General features: G+C 42.0%; 1 protein-coding gene across 1 annotated transcript in view; it reads right to left on the bottom strand.

The window, feature by feature from the left end:
* The window catches only part of PPP2R3A (protein phosphatase 2 regulatory subunit B''alpha), a 47,823-nt gene that overhangs the window by 9,584 nt on the left and 15,435 nt on the right, over positions 1 to 22,804 (bottom strand). The window contains 6 exon segments of the mRNA XM_015870976.3: positions 158 to 314; positions 2,054 to 2,140; positions 7,057 to 7,131; positions 8,776 to 8,878; positions 11,379 to 11,482; positions 13,222 to 13,479. Of these exon segments, the coding sequence (XP_015726462.2) occupies positions 158 to 314; positions 2,054 to 2,140; positions 7,057 to 7,131; positions 8,776 to 8,878; positions 11,379 to 11,482; positions 13,222 to 13,479 (784 nt within the window).

Here is a 22,804-nt window from a genome sequence, read left to right on the forward strand (position 1 = left end):
GTAAGTGTAAATCAGCATTTGTTTATGAGACGGATGCCTCCATTTAAATTTTTTGAGATGTCAAATTAACTAAATTAATGCTAGGCTTTACTTTTTATTGGGAGCATTCTATTTTCAGCAACCACCTTCCTCCCACCATAGCTTGCAGGCAACATACCTTGATCACTGTATCTAGCCAGATCCTTCTGGCTGATATAAAGGTCATGATCAGTGTCCAGCTCCCAGAATTTACAGTATATAACATAGAAGTGCTCGTAGGAGAAATAATCTGTGATTTGATTTATGTCATCCTCTTCTTCCAAGAGAGCAAGAGTCTGAAACAGTACAAATAAAGTGGGAAGTTAAACCTAAACAAAGAGGTGATTTAACAGCTCGAGTCCTCCACCCTCTATAGAAGCTGGGCAAAAACAGCTCTGAGAGCTAATCCAAAATGTAGCCCTTCCTCACTGTAGGAGATTTTGTTCTTGCATTTGATATTTAACAGGCAGTTATAAAGCATATGGTTTGAACATCTTGGTTAGCATATGTGCGCATTACTTTTGCCAATCCCATGAACAATTCCTGTTAAATTTTCAGCCATAGTGAAGAGCCATGCAGAAGAACAAGGCAACTGCTGTCCCAGCTGGAATCCATTATTTGCAAGCCATCTCTGACCTGTATCAGAGGCTCCTAGAGCCATTTACCACAGCAAATCCACAGGAACTGAGATGTATCTTGACACTGCACATTCTTGCTTGGCTCCTGAAGCATAAGGTCAAGCCTTACTCCATACTCACGCCTGGACTGGGGAAGGATCTATCCCAGGCAAATTAAACTAATCACACTGATTTTTCTGGCCTGCTGCTGACAGGAATCAGCCTAGTTAAATTGGGAGGCTCGGGCAGATTTTCAGCCATGATTTCTGTTACCATATCCAATTACGAAACATTTAGCAACAACAACATTGTTTTATTTCCACCTTACACCTACCTCTGTCCTTCCCTCCCATGGCAGAAGGTATCACAGCTTTATCTCCATCTGCCTTTCCCTGAGCGCTACAGCCAAAGGACAACAGATAGCCTCAATCTAATGAATCAAATCAAACAAGCCATGGGTCTTATCCTCCTCTGCCCTCACAGACCCTCATCAGGGAGGACAGTCAAAGGCAGTTATGTCCCTAAGACAGCAGGCCTAGTGGCAGTGGCCAGTGAACACTGACAGCTCACTGTTCTCTCTCCATTATCTCCATGTCCTAGAAGCCAGCACAAAACTCTCACATCCCACTAACCATCAGATTCAGTAAACTTTCAGACAGGGGCAACAGAGCAGCATTGCCAGACCTACCAGACTACTCTGATTTTCTGATGTTTAAGTCACCTAGGACTTAAGACATCTCTGAGCACTCATTACCTTCTTCAAATTCTTCTTACATCTCTCCATGCCTTTGCAGACAATAAACGCTTTGACCTTTCAACCTAAAGGCTTCTGGCTTCTTAAGCCGGGATGGAATCAAGCAGCCTTAGACAGTCCTAATCTGGTGCTCTTTTTGGTAAAATGAACAGAGATCTTCATCCCAAACCATCCACCCAACATTCCCTCCTCTGATATGTAACGAATGCTAAACCCAACAGCTTTTCTGGAGAAGTTTACTGCACAATCAGAAATCAGTACATACTAGGTGATGCATCCTGAGATGCTCAGTCTTGCAGTGGTGCAGTGTGCCTGACCAGCTGGCAGAAGATTGACTGCCAGCTGAGTCAAGAAGTTGGCTGTGCTACTCAGCACGTATCATAGTCCATCCACCAGCTATTCTTGGCTGCTCAGTGAGCCAGGTGTTGCTTCAGAGTTTTGAATGCACTCCTTCACCTTGTATTCACTGCACTCTTGGCTGCTCTGGTCCTTGGTATTCTCTCATCTTGACTCTGAAACACCTCTTTCACCAGTTCTAGCCCCATCCTAGCACTGAGCTGGGTTACTGGGTACTGAGTTTGCCTTACTACAACCTCACTGAATAGTACACAGGAATAAAAGAATCAATGCATTCTATGTCCTGTTCAGGTAGAAACCAACATACTTGCAAGAAGTTGCTTTTCCTCAGCTCTGTTAGGGTGATCTTCCCAGACCAGGATCGATTGACTGTGTAGAATATTCTTTGAATAACCTGCAAAACAAACAACTTTCTTTAAACCAACTCCTCGAAACTATCACTTAGGGAGCTGAAATGGAGCAGCATTATTTGGATTATTCACTCATCCCAAAGAGATCTTTTACTGAAAACTTTCTGCTGTCACTGTTTATACTATTATTCATAATTACTATGGAGTCTGAAAGTAACATTTGTTTCTGAAACAGTATTAGCCATTTCCACTCCGTAACTATTTTCACAGTTCTTAATCTTTGAGCAAATAGATTTCGTACTTATGTCAAGTAACACATTCAAAGTGCTGACAAATCACTCTGAACGTTTTTCAGGTTTCAGGCACCAGCTTGCAAGGACCTCAACTGACAGAGTTCTGCACTCAGTGAAAAAAAGAAATCAGGACTTTAGAGGAGGAAATAGGACATGCAAATGAAATCCACAGGTGTTGTCTGACCTATTGTGCCTGTAACAATACCTCATCTTCTCGGTGGCTCCACTAAAAATAATCAATAGAGATTATCGGTCTGCATTTGTCTTAGGGATGTCTTTACACCATTTATCTCCTTTACTGATCTGCTTCTCATGAAAGGGAATAAAGACTATGGTGGGAAAGGCACACACTTCTGAGAATTCATGAGGAACAGCACACAGTAGCAGAATGAGTGCTCTCAAGTACCTAAAAAAGCAGGCTGAACTATTTAGTCTTAGTCCACTCCTTTTTAGCACATCAAGTATTGCAGGGCAGGGAAAATGCAGGTGTGTGACCAAGTGCATGCAAGAATAAACCTGACAACATGAACAAGAATAAATATCACTTAACATGACAACTTCAAAATGAGAAATTAGAAATGCAATTAATGACTATCAGCACTGAAGCCTACAGAGCGTAATCCTTGTAAATGAAATCTAATACAAACAAACCGTTGATGTCTCAGACATGCTGACATACTAACACAGGATTTTGGTAAACCTTAATAGAATGTGCTACTCCAACATAAAAGCTAACTTTACAAAACATGGATATTGTAAGGATACAGATAAGTCTGTGATGGGTCACTCTGAGCCTAAAGCATAGCTGCAAGTGGGCAAAGACCATGTAAGGACCATGCTTTGCCTCAGACACACAAGGGCAGGCTTCTTAGTTCGGAACAGATTTGGAAACAAGCATGAGATCATTGCTAACAGTCTGCTCTGGATACAAAGAGCAGTGAGACAATAAATGCTGATGAGTCCAGATAGTCTGGGGAGCAACAAGAATGATTCGAGGACAGAAAATTTACCCCAAAAAGAGAAAAAAGCCAACTCAGTTTAAAATGGTATCTACTGGTAACCATCCCAGTCCTTAGAAGCCTGCAAGGGGGACAATGCAGGACAGCAGAAGGACTTTTTTGGCTCTCAAAGTAAATATCCAGGAGTTTTGTTGGTTTGTTTATTTTTTAACAACCGCTGTCAGTTATTAACCACTGGGACAACTTTCAGAGCCACACTGCAGCCTCTTTATCACCCCAAACATCAATCATGGACACTTTTGTTTTTAAGTCAGGCATTAATGCAATCAAAAAGAAAAACTGATCCTAACTATAGCAATCACTGAGCGATGTTCTGTGGTCTGTGTGATGCCAGAGGTCAGCCTAGAAATGGTCTTTTCTGGTCTTAAACAATTCAAAGCCTCTTCCTTCTTCAATGTTGATGGCAACCATTGCCATTCTGGACTATTTTTGAACTTTGCTTCCAGGTTGCCAGCCAGTTCAGAGACTGAAGTGTCTCACCTCACACAATCTATTACCACACTTGTCAACTCTAGCAAAGATGCAGCCTCTGTACAACATTCCATCCAAGGACACAAACATAAAAATCTCAAGATAGAAAAAGAATCCCTAACCAGCAGTCTTTTTCTTTTCCTCTGCCTGCTTCATAGAAGACAACAAAATATCCCCATTAACGACTCAAAGAAACCCTCTGTCAGATCGTATTGATAAAGGCACACTCTCTCATCATACAGCTCCCATCAGCTGTAAAAATAAGGCATACAGAGAAAAGATGGAATCTCTTTTCATCTCCTCTTCATTGTATCCAGTCACTCTGTGCAGGCTTTATTATTCAAATAATAGTATACATTTGGTGAGTAGTAAACTGCATGTACACACACACACAGTCTCCACATCTCTCTTTTCCAGGTTACAAAGACAAAGCTGTCAAAAAATAAAAGAAAAGCATTTGGGAAATACCCTTGGACATTATAATAAAGCTGAGAAGACTTGCAGCATTCAAACAGCCAGTGTCTACTGTGACAGAAAATTAATTCTTGTAGCCTCCCTCCTTTATTTTTCTCAGTTAGAGCACCTGCTGCATGATCACATCTGCACTGTAAGCTTAGAAACCAAGTAAGTAACTGGCCTCAGGCCCAAGCTGCTACAAGCTCTTCTACTCAACAGCTACAACCTTGTAAGCTGTGACTCTGGCTCCCTTCTTCCTGGCACAGAAGTCTGTTTATTCTGAATTTAGTACATGAGCCTTTGGAAGGGGGAAGCTCCTTCCTTATTTGACCAGTACCATCACGTAAAGTATCTTCAGGTCCAAAACCACTGATGGATTAGTTCCAGATCTTTTCCCCAGTATCATCATAAAAGAAAAAAAAGAAATTTCTGGGGGGGAAAAGGGAGGAGAACAAACAAACAACAACGACACACCCAAATCTTTATTAAATCCTGTGGGCTATCTTCACTTTCCACATTCACATGAGTAATACAGTATAAGCTGAACATTTTTCAACAAGCAGTAAGTTTTGATAAGCTTTTCTCAGTTGACTCAGCTTTTTAACAATAGCATGCATTGCTAACACTGAGCTTTCTCTGCACACTCCGGAAGAAGTTATGTTAAATGTCTCATGATATTCTACATCCTCTTCATCAGTTTCAGGAGTCTGTTAAAGGAAACAAGTAGTTTAGCATACTTCAGAAACAAAAGTTTGGCAATACAACAGCTCAAATACGATGATGCAGATTACTGTAAAGACTAGTGTATCCAAAAGGCACCTCTAAAAGGCATGGAAAGAAGTAAAAGATGATGGAACATGCAAACACATCCATTGTTAACTTACTCTCCAGGTGATTTCAACCAAGTGATGCCACATTCAGTACCGAAAACAAAAGCCAGCATCCCTTTATGGCCCTGATCTGTAACACAAAAATAAAATATAACTCCTGCTCTAGCAGCAGATACAGCACTATCACTATAAATAAGTACAAGGTACTCTACCTGAAAAGGAATCAAAGTGTCCAGGCAGCCTCAAAATCCAAGGACAAAGCAGTTTCCTTCATTACCTCCTGGTGGAAATACTCGATTTCATGACATTAAAGATAGAAGTGCCAAATTAATCATGAATGGAGATGTGAGAAATAGGAATTCCTGCTGTTGGAGAGGCACTGCTGCAGTGAGCCACGTACTGCCAGTTCATGTAGGATCAACCTGACCCAACAGACTATGTGTCTTGTCAGGTCTTCTACTCTGCTCCAGCTCAGCAACCCAGCCAAGGCCAAACACAGAGCTCAAAAGGAATCTGTTTGTCAGAAGAGACACCCAAAACAGAGCTGTTCTACAGGAACAAGAAGTTTGTGAGAGACATTGCAGCTTTGTAAGACTCACCGCCACACACTGTTCACTTCAAACACCAGCACCATCATTTCCTGGGCGCCAGAGAGAAAACTTAGGAAACCACCACTGTGAACCGCATTATGTGTAGGGGTGTCTCTCAGATGGAAGTAAGAAAGCACAGAAGAGATGAGCAGAATCAAGAAGCACTGAGAAGTTTCACATACACGTGAAGAATCCACTTCTGTGCCTGAATTTGTGACTGTCATACAGGACAAAGCTCATCCAAGTACAAGGGAAGTTGCAAGGAAAAAAGAAAGAAAAGATGTTCTCTTTTTACTAGTAGCCTAGATTTCAGTTATTCTGAAACACAGCTATCTCTCAGACCAGAACACACACAGCACCTGGTGTGGCCCAGAAATCACAGCAATTCACCAACTCCTGAGTTCTCATAATGACTTGGACATTTGTTATACCTACTCTGACCAGGTACTATGCCCAACATATCTGCTGTCTTGCTCCACAGGGACTAAAGATCACAGAATCGTAGGGGTTGGAAGGGACCTCCAGAGATCGAGTCCAACCCCCTGCCAAAGCAGGCTCCCTACACCAGGTTGCACAGGCAGACATCCAGGTGGGTCTTTAATATCTCAAAAGAAGGAGACTCCACAACCCCCCTGGGCAGCCTGTTCCAGTGCTCCATCACCCTCACCATAAAGAAGTTCTTGCACACAGAACTTTAACACAGGCTTAAAAAAAAAAAAAAAAAAAAGAAGTACAAACTTCTTCAGGTATGGCACAAGTCCAACTTCTGACTGCAGAGCTGGAACACAGCTACGGATCTACCAGCAGCAGTCACAATAATTCAGTGATTCAGATTGACTATAGAGGTGTTTTGGCAAGCAAGATGAAGGAGATTTAGACAATGGTGTAACGGGTGCCTTGTACCATGGAACAATCAGACTCCCCATGCCTAAGTGACAGAAATCTTCAAACATAAGGCCTCCTAGGCCACAGCAGCCCTGCAGTAATAGGGGGAACTTAGTAGCTCTCAAAGACCAAAGAAGAATCACTCTTATTTTCCTCCAATATAACTAAAGGCCAAAATTGTTCTAAAGATTTGTTTAAGACCAGAAAGAATCACTACTACCATTGTGAATGACCTCTTACACACAGACTGATTTTTTTTTGTTGTTGTTGTTCTGAAGAAATTCTGAATGTAATTTCTTGCTAGCAATATAAAAAACATGTATTTTTGAAATAAATGAATGATCCGGGAAGAGTGACAAATAACAAAAGGAGGATTAGTGCAGCACTGTGACAGGAGATGAAAGAAGCCGGCCTACCGTTGTAATATACCGGGAATGGAATTCTGGAGCATCCTTCAGGAACGTCAGACCAGGGTGTGTTTCTACCACATCCTGCAAGATAAGACCAAACAAAATGAAACAGATTTTCCATTCCCTTTATTTAAAGTTCAGATGCTACTGGGTTTTGGTTTTGTTTTTTTACAAACCATTACTTTTGCTTACTTTTTCAGCGTTAACAATAAAACTGAAATTATATCTTTAAAACTATGAAGTGAACCTTCTAGAAATACAAGTACAATACATTTTCTGGGCAATACGCACCTGTTGGGCCATATTGATTTACTTAAGGACAGAAAAACAAAGGAAGAGAGTTAGTGAGTGGATGAAAACTCATTTTTATTGGAGATAAAAAATTAGTTAGTTGACCATGCAACCACCTCTTCTCCAAAACCATTTTTTCCATTCATTGAAGACACTGATATCTGTTAGAGCGTAGTATCACTAATGAGTGCTCTTTGAAAGGCTGAGAAAGTTGCCTTTCACATCCTCCTTAACAGTGAAAGTTCATATGTAACGTAGATAGCCCACAGACATTATCAGTGCTCTCCCAAAATTGACTTCATCTATACATGGAGTTACATAAGGTCAGCATTTCATAAGTCAAATACTCACTCGTGCCAAACCTACTAAAAAATGCATGACCAGACATATACAGAAATTGCTTAGATCTTGAATCAATCAGCTCAGATCCTCTATGTATCAAAATGTCTGTGTAACTCTACGTGTCTAATGACTCCTCTACCCTTTAAAAGGTGTACAGAATTCTGCTGCTTATACCATGATGTGGCAAAGGGACGGAGCCGATACAGTGCCCTTAGGGGCGTAATACAACCAGGTTTTGGCCAGTCTCACCTGATGTCTAGTATGACAGTGTCATATGGTATAATACTGCTAGCATCTGGTTAAATGACAAGACTGTACATGTCTCTGGATGAATCAGTAGCTAAGAAGTAGAGCTGCTATCAGTCAAGAAAGGCAGTATGCCCAGTGGAGAAAAGGTGAAGAACAACATGAAAAAATTTACCCATTGCAGTCCCAGTCAGCCTTGTTTGAGACACACAAACATCCAGTACAGGAAAAAAATCTTTCCCTAGCAAAGCATCTCTACTGAGGTTTGGTTTGTTTGTTTTACAGAGGGCAAGAAAGTGCGTTAAAACTAAGGATATTATGGAATAGCTTGGGGAAAAAAAAAAATCTACAGATGATCAGAGAAGCAGATGGACCCAATTTACGGAGAAACTGTAGAAGAGCTAAATCTATTCAGAGCCTGCCTAAATGGCCACAATACTTTGCTTTCATAGTTGCTCTGCTAAAAATACCACATCTGAAGAGAAAGAAAGAAATGAAATAGGATGCACAGACTTTGGCCTGAATGCTAAGAAATAAAAGCGTGATGCAGACATTTTGCCTGAATATCAGAAAAAAAGCCACAGTGGAAATTCAGTACTAACAGGTACAGACACACACAGGCCAGTTGGAACTGCAAGGGTTTTTTTTGCACAGATTTCCATGTGATATTTTATCTGATAGTCTGGCTAGACAAATTCAATGACAACTGCTCTCTAAAGTAACACACACCCCCGTTCAACCAATGGTCCACATGTTTTTGGTAAACATTTAGGGATATGAGAATAAAGCAGTTAAGAAACAAACATTTCTCCCCCTTCCCATCACTTCACTGCTGAGTGCAGGTACCTGAAGCAGCGGGATGAAGTCCTCCTGCTCAAGGTAAGCACAGTTCGGCTTTGCTACAAGGTAAGCAAATCTGGATGCGTCATCATGGCAGTTATGCAAGATCCTGTGAGAGAGATGAAAAGTTACTCCAGCTGCTTTGCATCTCACAGGACAACCATAAATCACAGCTAGGCGATCAAGTGCCTTATCACACGTTATGCAATACATGTACACTATGCATTATGCAAAGCTGACCTCAATACTAGCACCAAGAATCTTCAGCATCTCCTGGCAGCACCGAGCTTCTGCTCAGTGGAAATTTTTTCACATTAACATTCCTGTGATAGCAAGATATTGCTTTCTGAAGACTCCTATTTTGATTCAATGGCATCTTAGTAAGAAACCTGACTTTTCAAAATACTGCAAGCTCACTGATCTCTTTTGAAGTCAACAGGACCAACCTAATGGAGTACCATAACAGACACGCTTCCTAATTCAGCCTTGTCACTACATTTCAGTGTTGGAGGATACTGTGAAACTGCAGCGACTGAACCTCAAGCCAGAAAATAAACACTCTCCAAACAGAAAATGAGCATCTCTTATTAATTATGGCACAGCTGGCTGCCGTGCACAAGAAGTTATGGAGAATAAAGTTGCACCAGGGTAAGTTTAGGTTGGATATCAGGAAGAACTTCTTTATAGAAAGGGTTGTTAAGCATTGCAATGGGCTCCCCAGGGAGGTGGTTGAGTCACCATCCCTGGATGTGTTTAAAAACGGTTTGGATGTGGTGCTCAGAGACATGATTTAGTGGATGGTTGTTAGTGTTAGGGTAGAATGGTTGGGTTGTGGTTGGACTTGATCTTTAAGGTCTTTTCCAACCTGAGCTATTCTATGATTCTATGATACTATGAAAGAACTAGTAGGGCTGAAAATTTAGAGAGGCATGCAAATGTTAAAACAGCACTGAAATGTCTCTAGTCTTCCTGCAGATATCACACTACTTGGCTTGCCACTAATCCTGGTCTGATTACACTTTATCAAAAGGAGATTTTACAAAATAAATAAATATATGAAAGGGTGGGTGGGAGCACCTTTTAAGTCTGTCAGAGAAAACAAAAAGGGGAACTAGCGGTAGACAATCCATTCTGTTAGCTTCATGTTCACCTCTTGCTGTCAGTTAACAAATACATTCTGTATTTGTTTTTTCATTTTCAAATCACACACAAAGACAAATCCCAAAGCCATGTTTTAACACCCAACTAAAAGCTCCAATTCTCAGAAGAATCACGTACACAGCAATTCCTATTGACTTCAAGTGAGCCTGGTATGCACGCAGCCTTCTGAAAAGTCAGACCAATTACTAAGATGCTTAAAAATAGACTTAAGCGATTACACATTCCTGATTTGAAATTAAGGCCGTGTTCATATAGTCATAATGCAACTTCATAGAGAACACTACCTTTATTTCCGAGCATCATGTTTCCAGAATTAATTGTTACAACTGTCAGAAGGGAGGACAAAGGAAAATATTAAATGAAAATTAAATTAAATTAAATTTTAAAAAAAATTAAATTAATTTCTTTAGAGAGAAATCACAGTGAAGAAAACATTTTTAAAAGAGCTTGGAAGCTGCGTGGATTAAAGGAATACAGAAAAGGAGCACAACCACAGTTTGCAATAATCTGAAGGATGTGCAAATCAGTGGGAGCAAAAATATGTAGTATCATACATAAGGGATTAATTTGGATCAGCTGGAGGAACTTCAGGAAGGAAAAACGTTGCCCTTGTCAAGAAAAACTTACCAGACATCCCTAACATCTGGGCAATTTTACCAGGGTAGCTTGGCTGTTTTGACAACATTATCACAGGAAATACTTTGAACTCAGATTTGAAGACTATTTCAAGAATCTAAATGGTGACCATTATGTCAAAAAGTAGAAGAATCACTGGATAGGAAGTGGAGATACTGCTCAGGTGTTTCACAAAGACTGAATTGTCCTGGAGGAAAATGATTAGGCAAGAGAACAGGTCTGTTCCACCCAGCAGCTCCAACTCCAAGCATGATATATGTAAGAGCTTTCAAGTTCAAAAAGAGGGTTTGACAGCGGTATAAGGAAACAATTGCCAAAACCCACACGGTTATTATAAAGTGTGCATGAGGAAGGTAATAACCATCAAAGCTGAGTTTGGCCTACTTGTATGATGCTTTTATTTCACGTTCCTTCTTCCTGCCCTGCAACAGGCTTCCTCTCCCCATTCCCAAAACAGGCTCACCAGTGCATCAACAAGGCCTCAGATACACATATCCAGGAATCATTAACATCCATCAGCTATCTCACAATAGCTGGCATTCCTAGGAGTGCATTAATATATTTCATACATCAAACAAAACAGCGTGGTTGATCATCTATACAACTAACGTTAATTCTGCTGATGTACATCGCATAGCATCAGTGTTCAGGAATTTATAGGAAAGGAAACAAACAGATTTTAAGCATTTTATTTTCACTCTAAAAAATAAAAAAGGACAAAGCTTTCAAAAGTATGGCAGAAAAGGGAAAAGAGTCTTCTAAGGCAGATTTACTTTCCTCTAGAAAAATAAATTCGCATTTTCTATACTTACTTTCTCCACAAAGACACAAATGAGTGCACAGATACACATCCTGTCCTTTGTCCTCCTGATGCACTGAACATAGGTGCTTTCCAGTAGAGTGGGCAGCCACATATCTGCAACGAAACACAGGAACAAAAAGAAGTCACACGGAATTGTTCAGACACTGAATTCACCTTGAGGACTTTCACATACAGGAAATGAAAGAGTAATGACATGCAGCTTAGTCAAAAAGCTGTTTACTATGTACTGAGGTTCAGAACCTACCCTTATATGCCTCTGTAAGTAACTGAGAAATACACCCTGTCCATCCAGAAACAGTCAGGGACTCTTCGCAGAATCACTTTGCCAAGTGGGTTAGAATGGGCCTCAAAGATCATTTAATTCCAACACCGCTGCCATGGGCAGGAACACCTCAGATAATTAGCAATTGAATGTCTGAATGTGAAATGATTCCAATCCCTCAGTTATCAGTGCACAGCCTTCTACCCTAAGCAGCCCATTCACAACACTGCTAAATCTCAGCAAGATAATAGAATATGAAAGCACAAATGGAAAGAGGCCAATTCCAGCAGGACTCTCTGAACGCAACATTCTAAGTAACCTCTGCATTAACATTTCTACCTGGGTAGCTTTCAGAATAGTAATAAACACATTAGGATTAAGCCATTCTTCTGTCAGGTGACTGTATTTCCACAGGTGCTTGCTATTCCAAGGAAAAAATAACATTTATTTTCTGCAGTTTTCTTTGTGTAGCTGGCTCTCTTGCATTTCCTTTAGAGCCTCCAAACATATACCAGTCCCAGTAATTCCACAGAAGAGCAGCAAGCTACAGAGCAACTGAACAGCACAGAGCACATCCATTTAGAGATGGTTGCAGAGACCAGACAGAAAGGCAGAAGCTCTCCTGCTTTCCCCAGATTGAATATGACCAGCTACACTTAGTCTGTCTTGCCATAAAATCAGTTTCAAAACTTATTTTGGTCAAGCTAACAAATTCTGTTTGTTTTCAGAGACTGCTTACAAGCAAACCACTCTAAAAACAAACCTAAACTTCCCTCTTAGAAAACAAGTGCTCCCCTTGGCCAGAACATCACTGCTCAATCTATAGTGCCGCAGATGCACTCATGCACAGGACAAGCTGAACATATGAGGTGCATCTGACAACTGCCAGTCTTAAGATTAACATTACTAAAAACCACGATGGAAGAGGAGGAAAACAGAACAGCCCATCTGCAGCGTGCTCCCACACAAGTGCTGTGTTTTGTTCTCTGAAGCCAAGAAATCATTAGCAGACTGTAGCAACTCCAAGTCTGCTGACATTGTGGATATTAAACATATGCATCTCAGTGAAGTAGGGCTTACTAAGCACTTCCCTCTTCTGCTGTGCTCAAGGTGGCATAGGTTGGAAACTCCTTTTTCAAGCAATGCTGCTGCAGTGTACATAGATCATGTTTAGATCAGTTGGACAGCTAGCCACAGAGAAGGAAACCAGCACTATCTGAAGCCATGGAGGCACTTTACATTTACATGTCTTCTAAGCATAACTATGGAGAAAGAGAAAAACAAATGCGTTTTTTATTTGCTAAAAAGCCTGGAAGAACCATTTGCAAATCAGAGAAAGATGGAGCACATATCAGTCACGACAAACAGCAATCTCCTCCCACGGACAATTTAACTGAACTCATTTCTGTTAATTATTTTCTTAATCTAAAAAGGAAAAAAGCAAAAATCAGAGTAAAAGAATTTCAGTTTGTTTTTCACTTTAAAAATGGGGAAAGAAAAAGGTATTTTATTAGCTTTCGTTTCAGCCTTTCTCCCTTTCCAAGAAGGGAAGAAATTCTAGAGAGGTTACCTTTGCAATTTTTCCCATTTCACAGATGTTGGCTTTCTCATCTTCAAACTCTGCGAAGGCTTCTTCAATCCTGGCAATGATCTCTTCATGATTAGTGCAGACATTCGGAAGTCCTTTGGGGAAGTAGAAACGTGGAATGTTTACGGACAAAGGGGTACTGCTGGTGGCTTTATTCACAGGCAGAGCACAAGGGCTAACCACTGAGTTCAAAGGGACTGGGGATGACGTTCCAGGTTTCTTCTCTTGCTTACTTTGAACCTGAAAACACAATGAATAAATACTTCTTGTTTTTAAACAGCATGAAAAAGAAAAAAATTAAACCATCCACTGAAGGGATAAAAATGTTTGTCTTAATAAATTTAAGAAACATTGCAATATCAAACATTGGTCAGACACATGTTACATCTAAGGCAGCTTCCACACAGTTTTGGTGCATTTTGTTTGCAGCTGTGGATTATACCACTGCTTAATCACAAGAGAAGACACTCCGCAGTTCAGTACTGTAGAACAGGGGCAACACGAGCTGTTTCTTATACCACTCACTGCGTTGCCACTCTGCCCCACAAACAAACATTCCAATATAAGCAGCAGAACTCAGACACTGGAATCTCTGGAGATTAAAAAGAACATTCATTGCCCCCCCATGAACACATGCTCTCTTGAGAAAAGGCAACAGGACTGCCTATTGCACAACGGTTCAAATGTAAGAGCTATTATTAATGTAACAACATATGTGATAAGAGGCTAATAAGGAAATAGTCAAGTAAATACAGCTGTAACTTTCAGTTTATTTACTCTAAATAGTTCAAAACAAAATTGTTTTAGGATATAGTATCCAAGACTAAGTTTACTAAATACCAAAGAATGTCTATGATGAACTGACTAAATTCTTAGCCTTCGTATTTTCCAGAAACTTGGAGCTTTCCCTTAACACACATTGAACAACCCAACTTGCCACAGGGAGCTGAAGAAATAAGAATTGTAAAAGCTTCCTTAAGCCACTTTCTTTGCAGTTTTTAAATCACTTCATAATCTGTTCCTCAGAGATCTGGAAAAATCACAGATGGAAAGATTCTCTTCCTCTTCACTCCTCTGCTTCCTTTGAAATAGGAAGGACCTCTTCCTTCTTCCAAAAGGACCCATTTCAGGAGCATGAACACATGCTGATACACATATGCCAGCCCAAGCACACTCTTGTACTGTAACTGCTCTACAGTTCTATGTGCTCTGCATTAACATGGAGTTTGTCTTCCTCTCCTTCCTTTACAAGAGGTCTCCAACTACTTGGGAAGTTGCTTTCTAAACCAAGCTAGTGATGTGGGCAGCAGGAAGGCACAGGCACGGCACTGTTTGTTTGTGCAGCCTGTTGCACCCCGCCTGCACTGACCAGATACGGGAGGTTTCCGGCCACGACCCAACTCGGGGTTGTTTCACTGCCCAGATTCCAGCACCGGGAAAAGTCGTGCTGCTCTCTAACAGTGCCACATTCATACACAACAAAGCTGGAACAGACATCAGGGTGCCATCTCCAGCCACTCAGCTCCTATAATAGGACTTAACACCGGTTTGTCTTGAAGACCCACTTCTCAGGAACAGGTTTATTGCTCATTAATCCCTCTGATGCAAACACGAACTCCCAGTTGCCAGGACTTCGAAGAAATAAAAGAAATGACTTAAATTTAGCAAAAAATGTCCACAGAACAAAAAGAAACAGTGTTCTTTCAGAAGACTCTTCACTTCCCTTACATTCATTCCCTTACAGCACAAGTGAATTAAGAAACACTATTTTCTTCTTCGTAGGCAGATCCCCAGAGCACGCTGCCATAACAGCACTGTGTCGTTTTCTTCTATGTAGTGCACATCCCATAGCTCACAGAGCAGGACTCCAGCTGAACATCCCATAACACAGCCCCTTTGCTCTGACCCCCACTTTCTGGAAGCAGGGCAATTCAGGCAGCGAGCTTTGGCATTAGCTCACGTAAGACACAAGCCAGGCACCCCAGGATCAGTGTGAATTCTGATGCACAGCCACAAAGCAACACAGAGGTTGGACAGGTCCATAGATCTATAGGACACATAGAGGGAATGCTCCTAAGCCTCAAAGTTGGAAACCTGTACAGACATAAGTTTGCAGCTGATCTTCCCAGAAAGGCTTGGCCAGTAACTCCAGCTCAGTCCAAGGCACACGAGGTGGACACTGAGCTCATTGATTGCTTCCTTCTGGGAGGTTCCACTGCACGAATAGAAAGAGCATTTTTTAACTTTGTCGTCCTCTTTTCATATAAGGAATGAGCTGTCAGCAACAACAAGGACAACATGCAGTAATCAGCTCTAAAGATTCTGCTCCTGAGAATAATCTTGGATTTTTTGTTTCCTGCTAAAAAAAAAAAAAAAAAAAAGCCAGCACTGTGTGAAAATGCTCCTGGGATGGGTATATCCAGATGTCAACTGCTATGGACACAGCAGGGAGTTAATGACAAGTATTTGTGAACAGCTCGTGGAAAAAATAAAGGAAGCAATATGAGGGGAGATGTGTAACGTCCTTAGTAGGAAAGGGATCCTCACTGCAGGAAGTGAACCCAAAATGCTGCCTGACCAGCAGAGCGTTTCTCCAGAAGAGGGGTGCATTTCCAAGAATGGCTGCTAAGGAAGTAAACCATGAATGCTACAGAAATCTTCACTACCAACAGATAATGGCCTTTTTTTTTAATATAAGAAAGCAACATCCAAAAATGTTTTTTAATAGTGCTTTGTAGGGTGGTTTACACTACCTACCAGTAAAATCTGTCTATCCACTGTATCATCTCTTGCCAGTCATACCATTTATTTAGGGACAGGCTAAAACAGTGACATCTGCACTATAAATAAAGCAGACAGAAAAGCAGCCGCGCTGTAGCTACACAAAGCAGAAAAGCTCCCCCATCACAGTCTGTCTCTCAGGCAGCAGACAACTCCAGGGAGCAGCAGTATCACATTAAGTGCTGTAATATTTTCTGTTCTTTTCTCCTGACCTTTAATCCCCACCAGGGTCTTTGAATTTACCAGTTATTTGTTTTCTTCCAAATATGATTCTCCGACCCTTTCCTAGGGTACAGTGACTCAGCCTGGTTACTCGCAGTCCACAATGCTGACTTAATGTCTCCTTTCCTTTTTACTGTTCCTGTCTTACTGAAGTCTGATGGTAACTGGACGCAGGCCATCCTCAGAGATAATCAGTTCTCCAGAGCCGATTTGTATCAACAGCCCAAGACTTTCCCTTCTTTTCCTGAACTCCTTTCCCATAATTATATCCTCCTGCTGCCTCTTTCCCATCTCAAAGGAAATGGAAAAAAAACACCACACACCAAAGGCTCTTATGCATATGAGTGCCAGCATCATGGAGAAGCAACGATAAACTGCATTTCTGGATAGATTTGTATTTTCTGCTGCAAACTCACCAGCAGAAGCAGAGTCCCATTGCAGCAAAACAAATGAAAACAAACTGTGTAACACAGAGAACGTAGGTGGGAAGGGACACGAGCCCAACTCTAAGCCTAGATCAAGTTCCTAATGGCCTTATCCAGCTGATTTCTGAAAGTACCGATCTCACGCCTCCACTTGCTAATGTGCCTACATATATTACACTGCTCTTCCTGTGACTGATATACTGGAAGCTCCATGGAGGATACAAGGCCATCAGAGATCATCTGCACTCAAAGGAACAACAGGAGTATAACCCCCTCTGCAGCTCTTCTCTGTCCCAGCGCACAGATGACACCTACCTAGGGGGAAGGTCAGCAAGGTAAAAGGCAGAACCTTGGGCACAGGAGACCTCAGCCAACCTTCAGCTGCCTCTAGGAGAAGTGCCAAGCTCTGCAGCTGGGCACTGTAACCCCCAGCTGGGAACCCCCTGGCTGTGCAACAGCTCTGCTGTAAAGGATGTGAGGTGCACCAGGCTGAAAAGGAGCCTGCAGCATGGCCTGACTGCAGATAAAAGCAAACGACGCACCAGGCTGTGGTAGGAGCAATGCATGGTGTACAAAAGGAACAGCCTTAAGCTGCAGTTCTGGAGTGGTGGACAGTGGGAACCACAAGTTAAGTGAGAGTAATACGGCCAGGAAGAGGCCACTGAAAGGGCTGGGGGGAATCCCTGTGCCTGAGGAGTTTCCAAGACTCATAAAAAGCCAGTGCTGATGTGATCTGCTGTCAGTGCTAGTCCTTCTATCCTCCTACATGCGAGATGCTGGATTAGAGGCCTTCAGAGGCCTCTTCCTACCATTAATGCTACAGAAGGCTCTCTGATCCTTCCATAAAAAAAAATAAAAATACATTTCCATCCATAGCCTTTCTTGCTAACATCTACACGTGGCCATCTGTCACTGTCCTCCAGCCCCTATTGCTGCCTTTCCACATTTCTTCCCTCAAGCACTTTTTCCTGTACTTAGCAAATCCAATTACCCTTACTCTTAGGTCACCTCATACACCCAGTTTAACACAAGGTAAAGCTCTGAAAGGCACAAAAATTAACATTTCACAGCAGCCAAGAGGGAGAATTCCCATCTCTGCCCTCCACTCCTGAACAGATGTTGCTGCTGCTTACCAACCTTGCCAGACCCCTCCACAGATTGATTTAAGTTGCTGAGAAAGGCAGAAAACAGATTAGTGAGACCAGTGACACAGTGAGAAGGATGCAAAAGGGAGCAAGCACTTGAAAGAGAGAGGAGGAAGCCCATCTCCTTCCAGCTGCAGCTGCCCACTGCATCAGCTCGCCTGCCTTGGATCTGCAGCCCCAAAGCAGTCGGCCTCACTGCGCTCAGCCTGGACAGGACTCACCTTCCAAAGGCTCACCAACTTTTCCACTCGGTCTACTTGGAGATCTGATCTCTCCTCCCTGAAAACCACACCCTGATCATATCCTTAGGTGGTCAGATAAACACAACTAAGCCAGTGCTGGAGAGTGGAACATTCTTAGCTGCACTGCATGGTTCTCATTAGTCTTCTAAATTGCTCATGGTCTCCGCCCAAACCATTACTACACATCATTACTTCATACAATTCTCCCCTAGGGAGCAAAAAACATGTTCCAGAGATTAACCTTATACACGTGCTTTAACCTGTCACCAGAAATCATGAAAAAAATGTGCCTCATGCTACAGTAGACTCTGGAATTATTTTAATAGCAGTTCATTAGGAAACAGCTGCACCACTGATAATTTCAACTTTTAATATTGTCACTGGGTCACTATTTTAACGGGGATGAAGCCCTAAGTGGGCAGATTCCAGCACACCTCACTATGAATGCGGGGTGGCTACACGCTGACCTGGTGGCAGAGCACAAATCGCTCCAATCTTTTCTGGCTGTCCCAAAACATGAGCGTAGAAGATGGGGTTTACCAAGCAACATATCTTTAGTGCAATTTTCATTTCTGTGGCTATATTGCCTTCAGCCACAGCCCACAGAGACTAGGAAAGAGCCCAATTAAGCACTCTGGGATGTTAAATCTTCACCAAAATCAAGCAGGCAGATCTGCACACAAACCTGAGTAGCAGAGAAGTGCAGCCCTCTGACTGCAGCAGAAAGCTGTGGCCATTCCACGTGCAACAAGACACATTCGGAGCAACCACACAAACAGGGCTTTTCTTAAAAATAGCAAATAAATGGCAAAAAAGATTTAATAGACTTCCACTGCTTCTCCCTATTAAACCACTGCCCTTGCTGTTAATTTTTTCCCCTTGTTTACAACGAGATTTTAACTCCACACCGTAAGCCTGGAAGGTTTATTTTTAAACCTACTGGTATCTAGCTGCAAATACCTTTCTCCAAATAGACACGCCTAGAGGGGACGCGGTTTGATTCTCTAATCCAATAAAAAAAATACAAAGCGACAGAAAAAGTGAAAGAAACACCAAGCGATCAAACCTGGGCCTGCTGGAATGACTTCAGCCTCTTCTTGAACCGAGATGGGAGAACAAAGTCACAGCCCTTGGCAAGCAAGGCCAGCTCCCCTCCCAAGTCTGGGTCCCTCCGCAGAGAACTCTCCTTGATCATCATCCTGGTCAGCTCTAAGCAGATGTTGCACTCTCCAGTAAGGGCACAGGGACTCGGTAGGAGACACGTCAAAACCAGTAGGTTGTTTTCTTGGCTTTGATTTTTACAGGCAAAAAATGGCAAATGGCTTCATGTAGAAGCATACCAAGTCTTCTCTCTCTTCACAAGGAGAGCATCTAAAGATTGGGGCTCACTCCTGGAGCCAGGCCTTCCTTTTTTAACTGATATACAAAGTATCTTTCAGTACCACCAGGATCTTCTGCCTTGTAATACTTTAATTGAGAAACATGATCTATAACAGAATCTATTTCCCTACTGGCTACATGACAGACAATCTGTCCTTGGCTTGTAATAGGCCAGGGGTAACATGGGAAAGGAAGCACCCACCACCACTACCAAGAGTGCTAAAATTAGACAGGCTGCAGAAGTGGCTAAATATACCATCTTCCCCAATAGTTCTTACTTTACGTGCTTCAGCACTGAAACCTGAGGTGCAAACTGACATCAGTCAGACTCAGCTAGAGTTAAACCACACGCTCTCAGCCAAGACCCATGCACACAGTGTTAGTGGTTTGAGGTGATGAAGCAGGACGCTGTTAGTTCCATGCTAAATCAAAGGCTATAATTTTCAGGAAACATCAATTTTTCCCTCTTCCTTGGAAAAAGCAAATCATCCGCTTTCTTTAACACCAAACAGGCACACAGGGCTGATCCCGGATAATAAGCTCAGACATCTGAATAAAATCGTGGAGGTAGGAGTTGGACTAAGTGACCCCTATAGTTCCTCTTTCCAACCCGAGACACTCCACAGTTCTATGAAATAGTTCTATAAAGACACCAAAATGTACCACACTTTTCATTCACTTTTCCCACAGCTCTCACAAGGCAAAGGCTGATCCCCAAACCTTTGCAAAGCAATTCTCAGTACATGGTCAACTCTTTTTCTATATTCAAAGTGTGTTCTCCCTCTCCTACTGCAACAACAGCGCTGAGCAAAGGCTGAACAAAAATCCAGCTCTTCCTGCACGCGATGAACAAACACACAGTCCCATAACCTGCTTCTCATATTTGAATTGAAAAGTTCTCGCTACTTGCCAGTTTACTTTCTGAGCAAAGTAATGGAGATATCATCTAATTTCCAGCCAACCAGGCTGCTGTGAATAAAACACTATATCTGAAATGGAAAGGTGTCTCTGGGCCTCACTAACAGAAAGCTTTGAATGGACCACATGCGGCTCTGATGTTCTGCACCTCCTGCAGAAGGCCCCAAGGATAATTCAAAAACAGCATCACTTATAAAGCTGTGGCTGCTCTACAGATAAACACAGAAACAACCTGTCCATAAGGAAGCCCTCATCATCATAGGTTTGTCCTTACTCAGCTAAGCTATTTAATATAGACCTTTATTTTCTTTTTTTTTCCCCCTCCGAAATAGCCTCATAACTGTCTTCATAACTGCATAGCAAAAATCCCGAGATGTTTTTCCCTCCTGTTTTTCTTCATTCAACAGCACAAGGTGAAAGCCTAAGCTGTGGGGTTCAGTTCTTTGTGAAAGAATATTTGAACAAGAGTAGAGCACATGGAGCATAAATGAGTTCCTGTTAGGTCACTGAAGCTATGTCTAAGTTGTGCATCTGGGAGCACTCTTCAGCTGCAGGTGATGTCCAGGTGCATAATGCACGGACACAGGTCCAGACAATCACAAGGTTATCACAGTGTCATGAGTTTGCCATGTGCCTTGCAAATCAAAGTGCAGCCTAACAGAGGGGTGAGACAAGGAAAGGAATGAGAAGAGTCCTAAAAAAGATAATGGAAGACAGGAAAGTTTGAAGTGGAATTGCAGCTAAGTAAAAAGCACACACATCTGTATGCAGAAGTATTGGAACACTATTTTCTTGCTCTAACAATTTTTTTCTAAACATTAAGGCAATGCCTGAAGAGCACAAGAGGCTTCACTGTGCTTGGAGCCCTGCACATCTCATATAGCAGCATGTCAGCAGATTTACGTCCAGTCATCTGTGGCAAGCGTACTTACTTCATCTCCCATTGAACTCTCACCCTGCTTACACATCGCAGAGGAAATGCAGCCCCAAGGAACCTCTTATCACTACAGCTGCATCCAGACCAGCTACACTGTGCTTTAAAAGACGTATGCACAGAAAAGACATGCTAATCTAACAACCACGCGCTACTTCTTCTAATTTCCCATTCACAAATCAACCAGTTCATCGTCCAAAGAGTTACACCACCACCCTGATAGGATGGAAAAAGAAAAGCGAAGTAGAGCAGAAGCCTGAAGAATCTGAACTCCAGACTTCTGCAAAATAGCAGGTTCCCAGTATGGTACCTCTTACCCTAAAAGCACAAAAGGAGGGTATGAATAAAGACAGAAACATACAGCATTCTGAGAAAGTGGAAGCAAAAGGAGGGTGTATCAACAGCTTCACAGTCTGCAGCAGGAAAGTGTATCAGCAGGGTACCTATAACTGAACAAAATGCAGGCCAATCTGGAAATTCCTCTGCTTTAAGTGACCCAATTTAAAGCACGAAGGTGACAGATGTTGTATCGTGCCTTCATTAGCCAACAGAACATGGAAAGAATCCCACCTGTGCCTAAAGCTGGAGGCTTGGTTCCAAAAAATTCCCAGGATTGAGCTGCAGCAGAGTTTGGCTGCAAAAAACTCAGCGCATCCCGTATAGCTGAGAAGGGCACCAGCCCCAAATGCAGGTTAAACTTCTGCAGCAGCAGCAGTAGCGTAACTTCTTATTGGTTTTAGAGTCAAAGAGGATGAAAAATTCAACGCGTATCACAACGAGGCTTTGCACCAACTACCTTCAGATGTCTGTACTAAGACAAACCAACTCACTGCAAGAAGAATCTGCATCTACCATGAGTATAAAATCAGCCCACCTGCCAGGAACATCTCCTTAAGTGGTTAATATCGGTTCTTTAAATACTTTAATTTCATCTAATTTTCTTGTCATTTTTGATTCTGAGATACTTTAAGATTCTTTTACTATTTTCCTTTATTTCAAGTACTATTATCAAACAATCAAAATGTCCTTTCTTACGGTTTGGGATTAGAAAGCATGAATAATTGATGTTTGAAAAGAGCGCAGATAATTGAGTGATATCGCAACATCTGATCCAAACAATTCATAACAGACGTAGAGGAAATCTGATTCCATTATATTACAAATGCATTTGGAGAAAATGTGATTATTTAACATCAAAGCCCTGAAGCTTTCTGCTTCAAAGCCCAGCTTTCCCTGACCAGAGGCAGCTGTACCACCCACTGGGCTTCAACATAGCTGATTTCTAATTACTGGTTTAGCAGAAAACAAGTCTAAAATATTAAGTTTGCATATAAACATCAGGGTAAGTAAAAAGGAAGTTCAAAGCCATGCAATGTGGAACTGGAGGAATGAGGAAGAGAACCAGGAGGCAGGACCACTCTCTATTGCTAAATGCACCATGAGTAGCTTTTGATATGAGGTGCTCGGTGGAGGCAGGACGTAAAGAGGCAGCTGCTTCTGGCATCAAACTCCTGTCCT

The sequence above is a fragment of the Coturnix japonica genome, chromosome 12 (genome assembly GCF_054131305.1).
Source record: "Coturnix japonica strain WE chromosome 12, WE-NBRP24, whole genome shotgun sequence".
Taxonomy (NCBI): domain Eukaryota; kingdom Metazoa; phylum Chordata; class Aves; order Galliformes; family Phasianidae; genus Coturnix; species Coturnix japonica.